Source organism: Acinonyx jubatus, chromosome A2, assembly GCF_027475565.1.
Source record: "Acinonyx jubatus isolate Ajub_Pintada_27869175 chromosome A2, VMU_Ajub_asm_v1.0, whole genome shotgun sequence".
Classification (NCBI taxonomy): Eukaryota; Metazoa; Chordata; class Mammalia; order Carnivora; family Felidae; genus Acinonyx; species Acinonyx jubatus.
The window spans coordinates 148,735,731-148,754,216 of NC_069383.1; the positions used below are offsets into that span (position 1 = coordinate 148,735,731).

At 43.3% G+C, this 18,486-nt stretch overlaps 1 protein-coding gene across 21 annotated transcripts in view; it reads left to right on the top strand.

The window, feature by feature from the left end:
• Positions 1-18,486, top strand: part of MAP4 (microtubule associated protein 4) — a 203,214-nt gene that overhangs the window by 168,917 nt on the left and 15,811 nt on the right. For 16 of the 21 annotated variants that reach the window (XM_053219477.1, XM_053219487.1, XM_053219489.1 and 13 more), the window contains 3 exons: positions 13,458-13,564; positions 14,380-14,595; positions 18,271-18,454. In XM_053219477.1, coding sequence (XP_053075452.1) covers positions 13,458-13,564; positions 14,380-14,595; positions 18,271-18,454 — 507 coding nt within the window. The remainder of the gene's footprint in view (positions 1-13,457; positions 13,565-14,379; positions 14,596-18,270; positions 18,455-18,486) is intronic. The other 5 variants (XM_053219491.1, XM_053219492.1, XM_053219494.1 and 2 more) reach the window with 1 other exon arrangement.

An 18,486-nucleotide genomic window follows, 5' to 3' on the forward strand; every position in this document is an offset into this window, starting at 1 on the left:
GTTCTTCATATTTAAGAGTCCCTTATGATTTGCCTCCCTCTGCCCTTTTTTCTAAAAGAATTATTAAAAAATTGTAGCCAGATCAGTGTAGTTGATAGCAGATGGCTTTAAAACAATCCAGCCTGAATTTTCTTCATCTTGGAAAAAGGCATCTGGTGTATTCCTCCTTGATAGAATATTTTGGAGTATCCTATGTTAGCCCATAATAGTGACTTACAGGTGAAGCAACAAAACTCAGCTTAATTTAAGGTAGAATAAAGGCCTGTCTTCTCAGTGTAACTTTTTTTTCCCAAGAATTTTCTTTTCTGGATATTTCAGTCCTGAATGTACAGTTAACAAGCTCAGAGGCCAGCACAGCAAAGGACTGTGCTGGATTAAACAGGGGCAGGGGGCTGTGTCACAGATTGCCAGAGTCCCTGTGTTCCAGAGGTCAGTGTGTTCACATGGCAACTAAGCAATCGGCTGGCTGGTGCAGTGGGGGGGGTGGGGGGGGTGGGGGGTGGCAAGACCCAGCTTGTCCAGGGAACTGGTGGGGAGCAGGGTCAGGAGTAAAAGTGCAAGGGGTATATTGTCACTCAAATGTCTTGTAACTAGAATACATGTCTCCAAAGCCCTGATTGCTGAAATCCTGGGAGGAACCCTTTATTAAACTCTTCCATAGTACAGAACTACAGGTGAAGCTCTCACTGAGATTTGGGGACTCCACTGAAATCAGTTTTCAAGTCAATTTGGTGAGTTGCTGTGACAGCAAACCCACCCATGCTCTGAGAAATGAATGCCTCCAATTTTGACACTATAGTAAGGTCTTTTTTTTAAGTGAAATTTTGAGCCATTTTCTGAAATCATTGTTCTTTAAGGGTTATGACTGGGGATTGGCAAATGAGTCTTGACTATTTTTAAAACAGTATTTTGAGTGGGTGAATGAGGAAGTGTGGGCATAGTGTCAGATAAGTGAACGTGTGGGTATACATGTATCTATATCAGTAAAAGCGGGAGTAATTACTATCCTCAGTACCCAGATTGGCACCATACCGTGTTATAAACTGCAGATCTAAACAGAGTGCTAGCTAACAGGAAATTACACTTCCAGTTTAACAGTGGCATTTGTGCAGAAAGTAGCAGGTTCTTTCCTTTCTCTTTCTTTTTCGTTCTTTTCTTTCACACTAGTAAATACATTTAGCACCCAGCTGCTAGAGGAGAGAGGATCTTTGGGGGGAAGACAGGTTTGTCATGAATACTGGGGACTTGGTGTGATGTCACTGCCAGCTCTGTGTGATCGTAGGTGGTGTTAGAGCTCCAGGAGCGAGGGGGGAGAGCAGTCGAAGAGACGATGTCGCTCTCAGACAAGCAGCCTGCCTCTCGCACTGCCGCTTACAGCCAGCTCTGTAAGGGCAAGCCTGCAGAGTGCCGAATGGACCCCCCAAAAGAAATCAACCAAGCTGGATTTGAGTGGCAGAGGACAGAGGGCAAACTGAATGAAATCGGACTGAACGTCAGCATGGACGGGCAGCTGAAAGACGGGCTTGTGAAGAATGCCAGCTTCCTGGAGCAGAAAAAGCTCTGCTTCTTTGAGGGAAAGCTAGACAAAGAGCTCAGCATTGAGGTGCAGGACGAGGAGTGTCAGGCAACCTCGGGTCACCTTGAGAGCAGGTATGTGATTTCAGAAACCTGCCATTCCTTGGAGGGAAACTCGGTACACCAGAAGACAGCTGAGTTCCGTGTGGGACCCGGAGAGGGGCCAGATGAGAACAAAGCCTCTACAGTTCAGGGGAAGGTGGCAGGGAAGAATGGGCCAGAGACCAAGAGCCAGCCAGATCTGGATTTCCCTGGGGCTGCTGACATCCCCACCCGGGATGTTGAGCAAGAAACCAGTGTTTGGAACCCCAACTTTCATCCAGTGGCTCAGGGCTTGAGGGAAGCAACTCCGGGAAAGGAGAATGGCATCACTGCTGGCTGCCGGGTGCCTGGGGTGGTGAATGATCACTCTGGGCTGCTCGAATGTAAGCCCTCACTATCTGAGGCTATAGCGCGCCCAGCCCCCACTATTGAGCATTCACCCACTGCCATTCCACCGATCACTATGGTGGAGTTCACCCAGGAATACGTAAATGACAGCTCTCATGACAGAGACCACGAGAAGGAGCTGGAGAAATTGAATTCTCCCGAAGAGGGGGCTTTGCTCAACCAAGTACCCCAGCAGAAAAAAGCAATGCGCCGGGCCCTGTCTGAATGTTCTCACCTCTCGGTTCCCCCAGCTGTCAACCTTGCAGAGAAATATCCTGAACTCCCTGCCCGAGAAGAGCTTTCTTCTGGCCTGCTGCCTCTTACCAGCAGCCCAATGCCAAGTCCTACGCCCAGGAAACTGGGGGCTCCTGCCATAAAGCGCTCCATGACGGTGGCTGAGGAACAGACAGCTAGCTACAAATTGATCCCTGGCGAGTTGCCCATCCCATCTACTGAAGAGGTACCTCCTTTCATCTGTGAGGAACCTGTGGCCAAGAAGAGAGAAGAACTGACCCCCGTCAGCAACAGCAGCGGCAGCAGCTCTGGGAAGAAGGAACTGGGCACCGCTGGATTGCATCTCCATGGTAAGCTGGAGCAGATTCCTGAAGTAAGCAGCAAGGAAAAAGGACATGAAGATGTTAGTGAAACCAGAACGGATTCATGCTCCCCAGTCTGCCAAGGAGGTGAGAAACAGCCAGGACAGACGGCTCTGGCAGGGAAGAAAGAAATTGAGGTCACTGCAACCCAGAGCACTCCAGCGTTCCTGTGTGAAGAGACCCCACGTGATGGTATGTTTCTAAATTTTGCCTCCATGGGGAACAAGCAGACAGCAAGGAGGGAACCAAAGTGACAGATTACCGGCAGGAGCGTTAGGCGGCTTTATTACCGCTGGAGTCTGTGTGCCGGGGAAAGCAGAATTCTTTGCATTGGAAGGTTGCCGGGAGTGAGGCGAGAAAGTAGACAAAGTGAATCCAGCTAGGTCAGCCTGAATGTCTGCTGGCATGATGGATAGTGGGGACTGAGGACGTGGGCTGATGGGGTCAGAGGGTGGTGGACATAAGAAATAGACCCCTTGCTTGACCTCATGTCACCCTACCCACCCCATCCCCCATCCTGCCACCCCCTCAGCTCCCTGTTGGCTTGAACCAGATGATTCCTGAGCCCCAAATCATCCAATCACAACTGATTGATTTCCTTGCTTGAAAATCCGCCACTGTGTGGACTCACAATGGGCGTATCAGCACTAAACCTCCTCTCGTTAAGTAGCACAGCCTGGGTGCAAGCTCTGTTTTCCATTTCACTTGTGAGAACATTTTACTTTTGTTCAAGTGGAAAAAGAGCCTTTTAAAGCTGGCTATTTAATATTCTCTTCCTGTTCTTCATGTTTGACCCAGTCTTGCTTCTAGTCTTCTCTTTCTGCATGCAGGTGGGGAGAATTTGTGGGGAGAAGGGAAAGGAGAGAGAAGGAGAGACTTGCACTTAATAAACCGCTAAATGTCACAGGCTTTGTGGCTGCCTCCTGTGTCTTTCTTCCTGGCCCTCCTCTTCCCCACCCCCCAGCCCCCCATGGAGCTTATTGTTGGTGGTCTACAAAAGCTGGTTTTCCTCCCAGTCCAGTTTGAGCACAAAGGACTCTGATTCACAAGCTGGTTCATGGGGATTTAAACCATGCGTTTTGTTTGTAAAAAATCGCCTCTTCTCCTAATATTTATTCCTCTCGGTACGTTTTCATGAAGTTTTTTTACTCATTTTCAAGTATTTTCTCGGGGAAGGGTAAGTGGAAAAGCCCTAGAAGACCAACGGGGTTTTTTTGGGTTTTTTTTTGGGGGGGTGGGGGGGTTTGCTTTTTTTTTTTAATGGAGGTGGACAAAGAAGCTTCCTATAAGCTTCCTATTTCCTCTGTGATGTATGTCTCCAGGATGACAAGCACACAGATACTCTGTGCCGTTGCTCACTTCTAGCTGTGGCAGAACTGTAAGCCCCTTGTGAATAGGGTTCTGTCGTCTTCCTGTTGATGGGCTGGTTCCCGGTTTGGTGCCCTATACCTTCTAGGTGGTAATGAGTGCAGATTTTTGTTTATTTCAAAGCAAGTTTATCCTAGTTCACAGTAACAGAAGTTCATGGTGGCAGGAAAAAATTTCAAGTAACCTGCAAACCTCACTAATGTGTGCACCTAATAAAATGTTTAAGTGTCGACTCTGCTAAGCGCTGTGTAGATAAAAACAGATAAAGATTCATGCTTACGATATGTCAGTCACTGTCTAGGTGCTGGATATTGCCCACATTCTCAAACAAGTTATGATCAAATTGGGGTGGGGGAATGGAGCAGTGAGAGAGTCGTGAATCATGGAAACTACCTGGAGGAGGTGGTTCGGAAGCCCTGGTGCCTAACTTTGCAAGGGAAAGCCTTCCAGGCAAAGGGACTCACGTAAGGGAGCCTAGATAGCTCATTGTTAGGTAAAAGAACAATGACCAGTATTCATAGGGTACTCTTGTAAGGATTATTTAATTTCAAAGAACGGAAACACACTCAGAGGAACTCAAATTTATAAAAAGGTGTTTATTGACAGGGAGTCTCATGGAATCCAATTGCAGGAAGCGTAGTCAGGCTGCAGCCATTATGTGCCTCTTAGGACATTTGCTTCACCCTAAACATTGTGTTCCATTCCCTTCCCTGCTGGAAACTGCTTTCTCTGCCATCTCATACATTTTCTTTCCTTGGTGACTCTGGTCCACACAGACACTGGGTTGCCATGGTTTGGGCTCTGTGCCCCACTTGATGCTACCTTACATCCCTTATATCTGATCACCTCATTCACCTGGAGACTTCTTGGGAAAAGAATGTGGGTTGAGCAAACATGTCAAAGCCATCCATACATATGTGGCCGGAAATAATGGGAGAACACCTCTAGAAAATTATTTGGAACCCAAACTTCAAATGCCCCTTAAGATGTTTTAAAAAACTGCTGGCTGCCTATAACAATGAAGTGGCCCAAAGTCAGCTTTGGGATGACTCAGTAGACAGGATGAACTGGAAAACAGAGGATTGAAAGCAGAAATCCTTGTGACAATAATAGCTTGTCTCATGTAGTCGTTGCAAGTGAAATACTGATGACATGAATGGGGAAATAGAACAGGTGAAATCAACTTGAAAACTGAATGTGGAAGGTGTGTGTGTGTGTGTGTGTGTGTGTGTGTGTGAGAGAGAGAGAGAGAGAGAGAGAGAGAAAGGAGTCGAAGCTAGTGCTATTATACTGAGCCTGAGTTTCCCAGCAGGTAGTAACGCAGATACTGGAAAGATCCAACAGAAGGAAGTAGTTTTGTGGAGCAGTTACAAGTTCTGTTTTGAGCATTATTTTTCAAAACTGTAGGGACATTGGGTAGTGGTCTCTAGCAATTGGCTGGCATAGACCCCTGAGCCAAAGGTGGAGGGTCATGGTGAGAAGCACCGTCTGGGAGGGAGGTAGCAGTTTCTGCTTCTGTGTACGTCAGGTGTTTTTCACTGGGTGGCAGCGATGTAGGTTGAGGTGTTGCATGCTTATGTCATAGGCAGTGGGAGTTTGTGTAGATGTTTACTGAACAATCCTGGGCCTGCTGAAAAATGTGCGTAGTGATCTGGGGCTAATGGCAACATATCACACATTTGGTAAGATGTTCTTTCAGCTTGCTATAGAAAAAAAGACATTCACCAACCTTGTGTGTTTTTTTCTTTCTTCATATTTTTAAAACTAAGCAAATTCAGTTTTGACTCATAATACATAGAGTTTCAAACATCAAAAAGTACAAACTGCTATAAATTAGAAAATCTCCTACCAAGACAAGACCACTTGATTCACTTTTTCTTGCTTCTTTCCTCTAAGTACAGCTAAATACTCTGAAAAGAATTCAGCAGACAATTATAAAAGGAATCTGAAAGGTGGAAAGGAGAGGACGGACTGGGTAGGGAACTCAGGGCTTAAGGAAGGACAGTGTACGTTGAGACCCCTGGGTTTTCTTTCTAATCTCCCCTGTACCCAGGGCTGGGCCCTGGAGAGTGCCTGCAACCCAGAAGTGCCAACAAGCATAGATGCCTCCCCGCCCCCAAGCCTCCCCCACCAAAAAAAAGAAGAAGAAGAAGAAGAAGAAGAAGAAGAAGAAGAAGAAGAAGAAGAAGAAGAAAGAAAGAGAAAAGAAGGGCGAAGAGAAGGGAAAAAAGAAAGAATAAAAAGCCTACTTTCTCTTGCCAAAAGACTAGGAAAGGGAAGCCATATTCCCCTACTCATATCCAGCAGCAGTAGTGGGCTCAGTCCTGCTGAGCAGTGCTCATGAGGGCCCACCTGTCACCTGTTCCACACCTGACAGCAAAATACAATCCATCCACACTGGCAGGAGAATCTATCCCTAGTCCCCCACAGGTGACAGCACCAGTGACACCTATAGGCCTGATGTCTTCTAGCCTTCTATCCAGGAACAGAAGGGGACCTTGGGAGGTTTCCTCCTATACACCCTTCCCTCCAGCAGCAAAAGGCCAGGTGGGTGCCTCCTGCTCCCAGTGGCACCTGCAGAGATCAAACAAGAAGTATGCCAGCACCAGGCAGCCAGAGAACAGGCCAGGAGAAACTCTCTGCATTCTGTGGGTCTGGCATCACTCAACCCTCACCTAGTGAAACCATCTGGCCCAGGGAGGTGGCTTCATCCCTTGCTGGAACTACCAGCCGGGACTGAGTGACATTCTCATGAAGCCAGAAGAACACAGCAGTCCACAGTTGCATTACAAGGGCTCTGGAGACTAAATTGTTATTGAAACTACAGCCAGAACATGCACACTAAATTTAAACAATGATTACCTGATATCATAAAAATTAGGATTGTAAAGCAGCCATTATAAAATTGCTTCAACAAGCAATAATGGATTGTCTTGAAACAATGGAAAAACTAGAAAATCTCAGCAAAGAAATAGAAGTTATTAAAAAGTAGGAGATGGAAATTATGGATAGGAAAAATACAACAATCATATAAAAAAACATGTCTGATGGGCTCAATAGTACACTGGAAATGTCAGAGAATAGAATCAGTGAACTTGAACACAGATCAATAGAATTTAGTCCATCTGAACAAAAGAGAGAAAATAGAAAAAATTACAGCTCCTCAGAGCCTTCTATAACAATAACAAAAGATCTAACATTTGTATCACTGGAATCCCAGGAGAGGAGAAAAAATGTGAGGCTGAACAATTATTTGAAGAAATAATGACTGAAAGCACCTCAAATTTGTCAAAAGATATAAACCTAAAGATTGGAGAAACTGAATGAACCTCCAAGAGAAAAAACCCAAAGAAATCTACACCAAGACATATTATAATTAAATTCTGCCAACTGAAGACAAAGAAAAAAGATCTTGAAAACAACTGTAGAGAACTAACATATCTGTATTGGGGAATAGCAGTTCAAATGGCGTTGTGATTCTTACCGGAAACCATGAGGGCAGAAGGAAGTAGCACAACGTTTTTCAAGTGTTAAAAGAATAGTCAACTGCAAATTGTATATCTGGCAAAACCATCCTTCAGGAAAAAAGGGAAAGTAATGACATTCTAAGAGGAAAACTAAGAGGATTTTTGCTTGCTGACATCCCTTTAGAGAGTGGCTAAAGGAAGCTTTCCAAAAAAATAAGATATCATAACAGAAGGAGGCTTGGAATTTCAGAAATGAAAAAGTAATTAGAACAATGGAATGAGTAAAAATAGGAGTAAACATAAATAGACTGTCCTCATGAAGTTTAAAAATCTTATTTGATGATCGAAGCAAAAATTGTACCATCTGATGTGGTGCTCGATGTCTGAGAAGGAAATACCTAAGAAATTACATTTAAAAAGCAGGGAGGATAAAAGATCCTAAATAGAAGTAAGTAAAATGGTACACTCAAAAACATTAAAAAGTAAAAGTGGAATTTTAAAAAATGTTCAAGTAGCCCACAGGAAGGCAAAAGAAACAGAGGGAACAAATAATAAAAAACAGAGCCGCCCTCTGTGCCCTCCTCATTGACACCATGCTCCAGTTCCTGCTTGGAAATACGTGTGGCCCCCTAGTTGGAATGTATCTGGTCCAGAACCATGACATAGCAAACCTGGTTTAAAAACTTGAAGGAATTAAAAAGGACTTGGATACAAGAAGAAGCCCCCTGCTTTATGAGGCGGACTCCAGCACTGCCTTCTGGATTTGCTGATTCTGCTGTTCTGGAGGGCCTCCTTACCATCTGAGCCGAAAGCTTTCGTTTTAAATTCCGGCCTCAGAGATTTTCCTCTCTGCTCGAACCTGCGCTGCCTCTGAGCACAGATGGGGCCACAAGTTAAGAACTCTCCTTTTCCAACATCCTCACTTCTTCCCTTCCTCTTTTCCAGCTGCTTGAGATGGACTAAGACTGGAATTATGGTGCTAGATGAGTAAAGGTGACCTTTAACTAGTTCTTTGGGATTTCTACCACCTTTTTTCTAAAGAAAAGATTGATGAGTTTTGTATAGCTGATCAGATTTGAATAATGCCGATTCCACTGTTTAGCAATTATAATGGATGCTTAAACATTTGGTACTAAATTATGTTGTTTCCACGTAATTAAAATTAAAGTCTAGAGGGGGGAAAACACCCAAATACCAAAATGACAATATAAACCCTAACTGATCAGTAATTACTTTAAATGCAAATAGTCTAAATACTACAATTGAAGACAGATTAGAAGAGTAGATTTTTTAAAAATGACCCAAGTACACGCAGTGTACAAGAAATGCATATCAGGGATGCCTGGGTGGCTCAGTCAGTCAAGCGTCTGACTCTTGATTTTGGCTCAGGTTATGATCCCAGGGTCGTGGGATCGAGCTGGGCCTGGAGCCTGTATAAGATTCTCTCTCTCTCTCTCTCTCCCTATCTCCCTCTGCCCCTCTCCCCACTAGCATGTGCACTCTTTCTAAAATTAAAAAAAGAAAGAAATGTATGTCAGTCCTAAGGAAGGTAGATTGAAAGTTAAAGATGGAAAAAGATATATCATGTTAACATTAATTTTTTTAAGTGGCTATATTCTTTTCAAGCACCTATGGAACATTTGCCAAGATGGATCCTAGGCCATAAAATGAACTTCAGTACTTTATTAAAAGGTTAAAATCATACAGAATATTTTGTCTGGCTATAATGGAATCAAATTAGAAACCAATAATAGGCCACAGGAAAATCTTCAGTCATTTGGAAATTAGAGTACACATCTTAATAGTCCATGGTTGAAGAGGAAGTTATCACAGGAAAAATTAAAAATAAAATGAGGGGGTCTGGCTGGCTTGGTCAGTGGAGCATGCAACTCTTGATCTCAGGGTTGTAAGTTTCAGCCCCATGTTGGGTGTGGAGATTACTTAAAAATCTTGGGGCTCCTGGGTGGCTCAGTCAGTTAACGTCCCACTTCGGCTCAGGTCACGATCTCATGGTTTGAGCCCCACATTGGACTCGCTGCCATCAGCACAGAACCCGCTTCAAATCCTCTGTCCCCCACCCACTCTTCCCCTCCCCTTCTCGCACTCTCTCAAAAAATAAACATTTAGGAAAAAATTTTTTAAAAACAAATAGAATGAACTTTGTGATGAGCACAGGGTGTTGTATGGAAATGTTTAATTGTACACCTGCAACTAATATTACTCGGTATGTTAACAAACTAGAACTAAAATAAAAACTTAAAGGGCACCTGGGTGGCTCAGCTGGTTAGACATCTGACTCTTGATTTCATCTCAGGTCATAATCTCATGGTTTGTGAGTTCTAGCCCCACGTCGGTTCCACACTGATAGTGCAGAGCCTGCTTGAGATTCTTCCCCACCGCCCGCCCTCCCTGCCCCCCCCCCCCCACCTCCTGGCCTCTCTCTCCCTGCCCCAAATAAATAAATGTTAAATAAATAAAAATTTAAATTAAAAATAAAATGAACTGAATAAAAATGAACATAGAACATCTCAAAATCTGTAGAATGCAGCTGTAGCAGTGCTGGGAGGGATATTTATAGCCCTATGTGCTTACCTTAGAAAAAAGATCTCAAATCAATAACCTAAGTTACTACATCAAGAAACTAGAAAAGGAAGAACAAATAAGTCCGAAGCAAGCAGAAATCAGTGAAATTGTAAACAAGAAAACAACAAAGGAAATTTATTAAGCCAAAAGCTGGTTCTTAAAAAATACCAATACAGTTGGTAAATCTTCAACAAAATTGACAAAGATAAAAAGAGGACACAAACCACTAACCTCAGGAATAGGGGACATCACTATGGCAATTAAAAGGATAACAAGTGAGCACTGGAAGCACCTTTACACTCCCAATTCAACAGCTCAGAGGAAATTCCTTGAAAACCACAAATTACCAAAACTCAACCAAAATGAAATAGATAACCTGAATAACCATTAATAAAATTGGATTCTTAATTAAAAAGTTGCTGAGGGATTCACTGTAAGGGTTCATCCTACATTTAAAGAATAATTAACACCAATTTTACACATTCTCTTCCAGAAAATACAAGAGGAGGCAATATTTCTGATTCATTTTATGAGGTCTGTATTTATCTGATACCAAAACCAAACAAAGACAGTATACAACAAACTACAGACCAATATCTCTCATGAATGTAGATGCAAAATATTAACATGTCCAGCAATATATAAAATTACCTATACACAACAGCCCAGTGGAATTTATTCCAGATCTACATGGCTAGTCCTGTAATCAAAAACCAATCAAGGTTATCCATATCAACAGTCTGAAGAAGAAAATTCATAAAAGTGCAGAAATGCATTCAACAAAACTCATCACCCATTTATGAAAAAACACTCATCAAAGATAAGAGGGAGAACTTTCTCAACTTGATCAACTTCCTCACCTACAGAAAACCTAACCGTAACATCATACTTAGTAGTGAAATACTGAGTGCTTTCCCTGTTAAGACTAGGAGCAGGGCAAGGATGCCTGCTCTCATCACTCCTACTTAACCCAATACTGGAAGTTCTGTTTAGCACAATAAAGTAAAAGGAAATAAAAGGGCATATAGATTAGAAAGGAAGAAAGAAATCTGGCTCTCTTTGCAGATGACACGATTGTCTATATAGAAAATTCCGAGGAATCTACCAAGAAAAAAAAAAAAAACCTTCCTGGAACTAATAAGTAATTTCAGCAAAGTCACAGGATGGAGTTCACTGCATGTCCATACACTAACAGTGACACTATTTTAATAAAAGTCCTGTACATAAATGTAACTGTAGCAGGCGAATGGTGAAACTGTGGTTAGAGCTGTACCATGGAATATCTGGCATATCATCAGCAGTCAAAAGGAACTAACTACTGATGCATACAACAACACCAGTTGTTGTAACATCTCAAAAGCATTATGCTGGGTGAAAGAAGCCAGACAGAAAAGGTAACATACTGTATGATCCATTTACATAATAGTCTTGAAATAATATTATAGGGATGGAGAGCAGATTAGTGGTTGCCAGAGATTTAGGGATTAGGAAAGGAAGGAAGGGAGGGTGGGGTGGCTATAAAAGGGTAACAGGAGGGAGCCTGTGTTAATGGAACATTGATCTGTCCTGATTGCTAGTAGTGGTTACATAATGCTCCACGTGCGAAAATTGCGTGGCACCGCATATGTGCGCACGTGCACACGCACACTCACACAAATGAGTGCTGCATGTAGAACTGGAAACGTCTGAGCAAGCTCTATGGGTTGTACCAGTATCAGTTTCCTGGTTTTGATAGAGTAATGTGCTAATGCAGGGTGTCAGCGCTGGGAGAAGCTGGAGGAAGTGTACACAGGACCTCCCTGTACATTTCTTTGCAACTTTTAATCAATATAATTTCTTCAAAATGATGTTTTAAAATGTTTAAAATAAAGCCTCCTGCCCTCTTAATTCTGTGCCCCATTCCCCCTTCCCCAAATTAAGGTGTTTTTAGAATGCATGCACAAGTGTATTTGCATTAGAAATCTATTTTGCCCCCTTCCTTTCTCTAGACAGATGGTTTCATGTTGCCTTCCTATTCTGCACCTTCCTTTCTTCTTCACTTAATAGAGATGATTCCGTATCGGTCATGCTTTATGTTTTCAGATGCTGAGATTATCTGATACTTTGCCGTGATGCTTTGACCACTTTTCTATTAACAGACTTTGGCTGTTTCCATTTTATGCTGTTAGGAACAATGCTCTGATGAAAGGCCTTATACATTTGCCATTTTGCTGCTGTGTGAATATATCTCTAAGATAAATTTCTGGAAATTGAATTTCTGGATTAGAATTTACAGTACAGTTTTCAGAGACACTGGTAGATTGCCCTGCATAGGAACTGTACCATTCCACACGTTCACCAGCCCCAGGTATCCTCATGTTATCCCCATTGGCTGTTTTCACATTTTAGGACTTTTGACAATATGTTAGGTTAAAAATGGCATCTCAGTGTGGTTTTAATTTTCATTTCTCTGAAAAATTGGGCATCTTTTATTTTCAATTTGTATTTCAGTTTGTATTTCTTTTTCTGTAAACTGTGTTCATATCCTTTGGGCCATTTTTCCAGTGGGTTATTGGCTTTTGTAGAAGTTAGCGATTTGTAGGAGTATTTTATATATAATAAGCTCATTGTCTTTGATGTGAGGTTCAAAATTTTTTTCCTGTTTATCATTTGCCTTTTGGCTTTTCTTCTTTTCTTTCTTTTTTGTGGTCGTTGAAGTTTTTGAAACTTTTTCCTTAGACTGATCTTCTTTGGCTTCTGGATTTTGTGCCAGTTAGAAAGGTCTTTCCCATACCCAGGTTATAAATTTCATGGTATTTTAATGCTTTCAGGTGTAGCCCTATTGAAATCTGGAATTACGTCCCCACAGTGGTACTGCTGGGCATATAGCCTTAGGTGGTAGACTATTTCTGGCCTTGGGTCTGATTTCATGGGTCTCCTCGGCCTTATTGGAAATCTGGGTCACTGCTAGAACCAGATCAAGTTAATCTCACATCCTCCATAAAGTGGTGCTTTACAGGGAAAGGAAATAAGGGGAGGACATTGGGTGATCTTCTGGCTTTTATCCCATCTTTCAGCAACCTTTATTCCAAGAGATAAACTCTAGTAGAAGAGGGTTTTGTCCCCTGTGTGCTCCGGGAGTTAGTGGTTGGGTGACAGAGCCCCTTTGCTGGTCTCCAGGGAAGGGAAACCAAACTTCAAGGGCCATTTCCTTCCATTGGTCATCTGTGCAAATCCCACTTAGGTTGCTTCTCCACAGGGACAGGCTGCCTGAATCTGTGGAATCTGAAACGGTCCTGACACAATGAGAGGAACTTGGGAGTCTTATCCACATTTCAGAGCACAGCCCTGTGGATTTTGTTCAGATTGAAGTGCTAGTCAGTGTCTGTCTCCACCAAGACTTGCATTTTTGAAATGGGTATGAAAAACATTTGCTTAGCATAACTGTTCCCCCTCTTAGGAATAAGTAAGCCTGAAGAAGGACGGCCTGCTGGGAGTGTGACCGGAAATGACATCACTGCCCCTCCAAACAAGGAGCTCCCACCAAGCCCAGAGAAGAAAACAAAGGTAGGTGCCAGAATGCTGGATTCTCTTCTACCAATATCATTTTTTAAAACCATACCTTCTGCTACTGTTGCTTGGATTGTGAATGGAATTTCTTTTTTCTGAGCTATTAGTAGGTCCTTCCCCAGTTTTGGACCTTCTTAGAAAATATTTTATATTCCTATTTTACCATAGTAGCCTAACTCAACCCTTAAAATCTCTTCCCTTGACCCCATTATCTTGAATATGTGTAGAAATATTCTGTAGAGGGTGTTTCTGCTTCCCTTAACAACAACAATAAAGGGATTTGCAAAACTATTTGGAAATAAATTCTGCAATCTGCATTCATGAAAAGGGAAAACAGATTTTTAAGGTGGATCAAGGCTTCAGACACTTACTGGTACTTACTGCAGATTAGAAATGCCACACTTCAGTGTGGTCCTAAAACGATGCTGATGTTGCCTCATCAAGGTACAAATAATAACAGCTTAATCACCTGCTGGTGGCTTTTCTTCCTAAAACTATTATAGCAGCCACCAAAAGCTACTTAATTGTTTAAAGCTGTCACTGACTTTAAGTCTTCAGGTGCCAAACTGCTAGAATTTGTGAGACAGTAAGAATGAATTCCCAGTTTTCTTTCTCTCATGGTTTCTTTCCACTATTAACCAAGCTCAGAAGAACGGAATGCTGCTTTTCAGTTGCATAGATCCTCATTGCTTATAATTTTACTTTGAATTGTGCAATTTATACTTTTTTTTTAATTTGTTTTTATTTTTGTTTGTGTGTTTGATGTTGACCTTTAAAAAAAAAAAAAACACCACCAACAAATCAACTTAAAGCCTTTGGCCACCACTCAACCTGCAAAGACTTCAACATCGAAAGCCAAAACTCAGCCCACTCCTCTCCCCAAGCAGCCGGCTCCCGCCACCTTTGGTGGGTCGAATAAAAAACCCATGAGCCTCGCTGCGGGCTTAGTGCCGGCTGCCCCGCCCAAACGCCCTGCCGCCACCACTGCCAGGCCTTCCACCTTACCTTCAAAAGACGCAAAACCTAAGGTAAGTGGCCACCTAAGCACTCTGCCAGGGAAAGGTTCTCCCCTTTGAGTGTCCGATCGGCTCTCATTACTCCCAGACAGCGGAATCAAGCTGCTGGAATTGGGGGAAGTGGGGAAAGGCGACTTGAAAATCATTTGGGGCCCAGGATGCAGCCATAACATCTGAAGGCCTTTCAGACCTTGTACCTTTCCCTGCCCCTGCCTGGAGGCAATACTGCATCTGCTTGGGTTTCTTTTCCTTTCTCCCAGCCCCTCCTGCTCTTCACGGTTTGAACACTTGTTAGCCAGTTTGCCCCACTCCACACCCCGTTAGATTAACCCCTTTTTGGTAGAATTCTCCCATCGAATTCCTAAAATTTGGTTTCTTGTCTTTCTCTTTAATCCTCCTACAGAAGTGATTTTTACCCATTACTTTTTTGGATAAAGCTCTTCTGACTGATCTCTGTAGGTTCCAACATCATGTGACAACTTCCTTTGCTTTTGACATTGGGCCCCCTCTCTCCCTCTGCAGTTTTCCAGTTTTTCAGGTCACCCACATTATTGCCTAGAAATCAGTCAATTTGGGCAGCAGTGGCTTCACAGGATTGTCCTAGAAGGGCAGATGGCGTCTGTGGCTTTCTTCCTTAACATTTTGTTTTATTTGAGAAGGGCCTTTAGGTCAGCTTGGTGTTATTCTTTAAATTCATGGTGGGAAATAGTTTTCCATGTTAAAATGGTAGTGTATCAATCTAATCTTGTAAAGAAAATTGGTGGAACCTAGGAATTGTAGAATAGGCTGGAACCTTGGCCAAGAAATTGCTATGGTCAAGAATTTCTATGAGAAATCCTATCATAGATGAAGAATGATAAAATCTCATGAAGCTTTCTGACCCTGATTTACCCAGTTGACTGCTTTTCTTAACTGTTAGAAGACAATTTATTTGCATAGGCAGAGGGAAAGGCACCTGGGTGGCTCAGTTGGTTAAGTGTCTGGCTTCGGCTCAGGTCATGATCTCCCGGTTCATGAGTGAGTTCAAGCCCCACATCAGGCTCACTGCTGTCAGTGCAGAGCCTGCTTCAGATACTCTGTCCCCCTCTCTCTGCCCCTCCCCCACTGCGCTCTCTCAAAAATAAACATTAGGGGCGCTTGGGTGGCTTAGTCGGTTAAGCATCCGGTTCTTGATTTTGGCTCAGATCATGATCTCACGGTTCATGGGTTTGAGCCTGGCATCGGACTCTGCACTGACAGTGGGGGAGCCTGCTTGGGATTCTCTCTCCCTCTCTCTGCCCCTCCCATGCTTGCACTCTCTCGCAAAATAAATTTTTAAAGTTGAAAAAATAAATAAAAAATAAAATAAACATTAAAAAGAGAGAGAGCGAGTAGAGGGAAAGTGACTAGAGCTATGGTACAACAAATCCTGGGGCTGACAGGACAGTGGCAGGGGCGCAGTGTATAGTGAACTTTTACTCTGCAGTAATAATAAAAACGAAGTGCAGTGTACTGGTATCTTTATGCCTGTTAATTCCTTCACTCCTGTCTCTCAGCAACCCATGATGTGGATATTCATCTTCTCATTTCATGGCTCAATGAAATAACCTTCCTAAGGTCCAGTGCCAGTAAGTCACAGAGCTAGTATTTGAACTTGGTCTGACTCCAACACTGATACTTGGGCCTCTGTCAGCACTGTTCTTTTTTGTCCATGCAGCTTTTATTTTTATTTTTTATTTATTGATTTATTTTTAAAGTTTGCTTATTTTGAGAGAGAGAGAGAGAGAAAGAGAAAGAGAGAGAGAGAGGGTGCAAGCAGTGGAGGAGCAGAGAGAGAGAGAGAGAGAGAGAGAGAGAGAGAGAGTATCTCAAGCTGGCTCCACACTGTCAGCACAGAGCCTGACGTGGGGCTCGATCTCACCAACTGTGAAATCATGACCTGAGTTGAAACCAAGGGTTGGTTGCTTAACTAACTGAGCCACCCAGGTGCCCCTCCTGGCCATGCAGCTTTTAGACAGCATTTTGAGACACAGCTGATCTGAAAAGGTGATCTGCATTACAATTACAAACTTGTTTTTTAGACAAGAAACAGATAAAAATATTTGGAGAGATTGATAGAAATAAAGCCTTAAGAAATTTATTTTTATCTTTATTTTGGTAGAAAGATTGTAGAAGCAGACAAAGGAGGAAAAACTTACTCAGAAAAAATAAGCAGATCTAGGACTCTGGTAGAGAAGAAAATATGAATTGAGAAACAGCAGAGTAAGGGCAGTTACCAAAGCAGGCTGGTTCTGTAGCTTGCTGAAACCAAGAGACTGGCAGCTAAAGAGTGTCACATTTTTAAGAGCCTTCTATCCTTAATAATCTTTTTTTCCAACTTATTTTATCACCATTACTTCCACTAGCAAAAGAAGACCCTACTAGATTATTCTGAATCACAGTCAGAATACTGAGAATTTGAAGGAGACCTCAGAGTATCTGGTTTAGTACTCAGAGTTTTGAGCAGACAGGAGGGAGCCCCTCTGCACAAAATCCTACGATGTATTCCGAACAGAGCTGGTAGCTGAACAGTTCCTCTTATTCCAGTCTGAGGGTTCTTCGTACCATACTTCAGGGACTTCATTTGTAGAAGTGTCCATTACCCTGCATTTTCAGTTAGACTTTAACTGGATGCCAGCCCTTAATTTCTGAGCTCCTCCTAAGCTGATTTTCCATTTAAGCAGTGTCCTGCTGGTCTCTGCCAACACACTGCCCTGTGTGGCCATTTCTCTTGGAGCAAAAGAGCTGGATCCACTCTGTCTGTGTTTTGGCTTCCTCTCTTGAGGAAGGCTTATCAAAAGAGTGTGTCCTTCTCCTATTCCTGTAGAAACCAGGCTAAATTGATCCCTTCCCTTCCTTACTAGTAAGGCCATGCCCCGCCTCCACGGAAGAGGAACAACTGGGGCCCAGATGCCAAGCACCTACACTTGAGAGAATTTTCCCTTTTGCTGTCACATTTTCCCTTTTGATGTCACAGCTGACATCGGTGCTTCTCATTCTCTCTGGTCGTCAGGCCTGCACCCTCCACCTGCCCCCTTCTCGTCGTCTCTGTGCTCTGGTCCCCACAGATCCTCTGGCCCTGACCTCCTTTATCCAGATGAGGAAATAAAGCCCTTAGAGGTTCTGTGATTTTCCCAGAAACACACTGTGAGTTGGGGGCCTGACTGGGGTTGGAGCTCAGGCTTCGGATCTAACTGGTTAGGCCAGTGTTCCCTCCATCTGCAGCCCTATTCTGCTCAGCACTCACTGGGTGTATCTTAGCCAAAAGAATGACTGAATTTGCTTAAACATAATTTTTAATTTTTTTGTGGTGTTTATGTATATTTGTCTTTCATCAGGTCTTTAAATACTGATGTATTTAATGTATTAAATACATTCGATCCTGCAGCAAACTTCGTTTGTGATGTGGTATACTTGACTGGTTTGTTCATTCTCACCGGTTCAGGTTGGATTGAGATAGTTAGACTCCCCCATCTCCTGACTCCAGCTGGCCCAGCACCCTACATGGCCAGCTTCTCACTTTGTCTGAAGGACTTAGATCTCAGCAGTATAAATTTTCCTACCAAGAAGTACCAAATCCATAGTTCCCCTGTTTTCTGCTGTCCTTTAACATGACTTCCTGGGGCTCTTGCTGACCTGCTGCTCTTATTCCCACTTCCCTGTTACCAGCCTGTTGCAGAGGCGAAGATTCCTGAGAAGCGGGCCTCCCCATCCAAGCCGGCCTCTGCCCCAGCGCTCAGGCCTGGCGCCAAGAGCACCCAGACTGTTCCAAAAGCCACAGCAGCTGCCACTCCTGCTTCAGCTGGGCCAAGCAGCAGGAGCCCCCCCACACCTGTGCCCAAGAGGCCCACCAGTGAGTACTGTCACCCTTCCTTCCCACGGGAA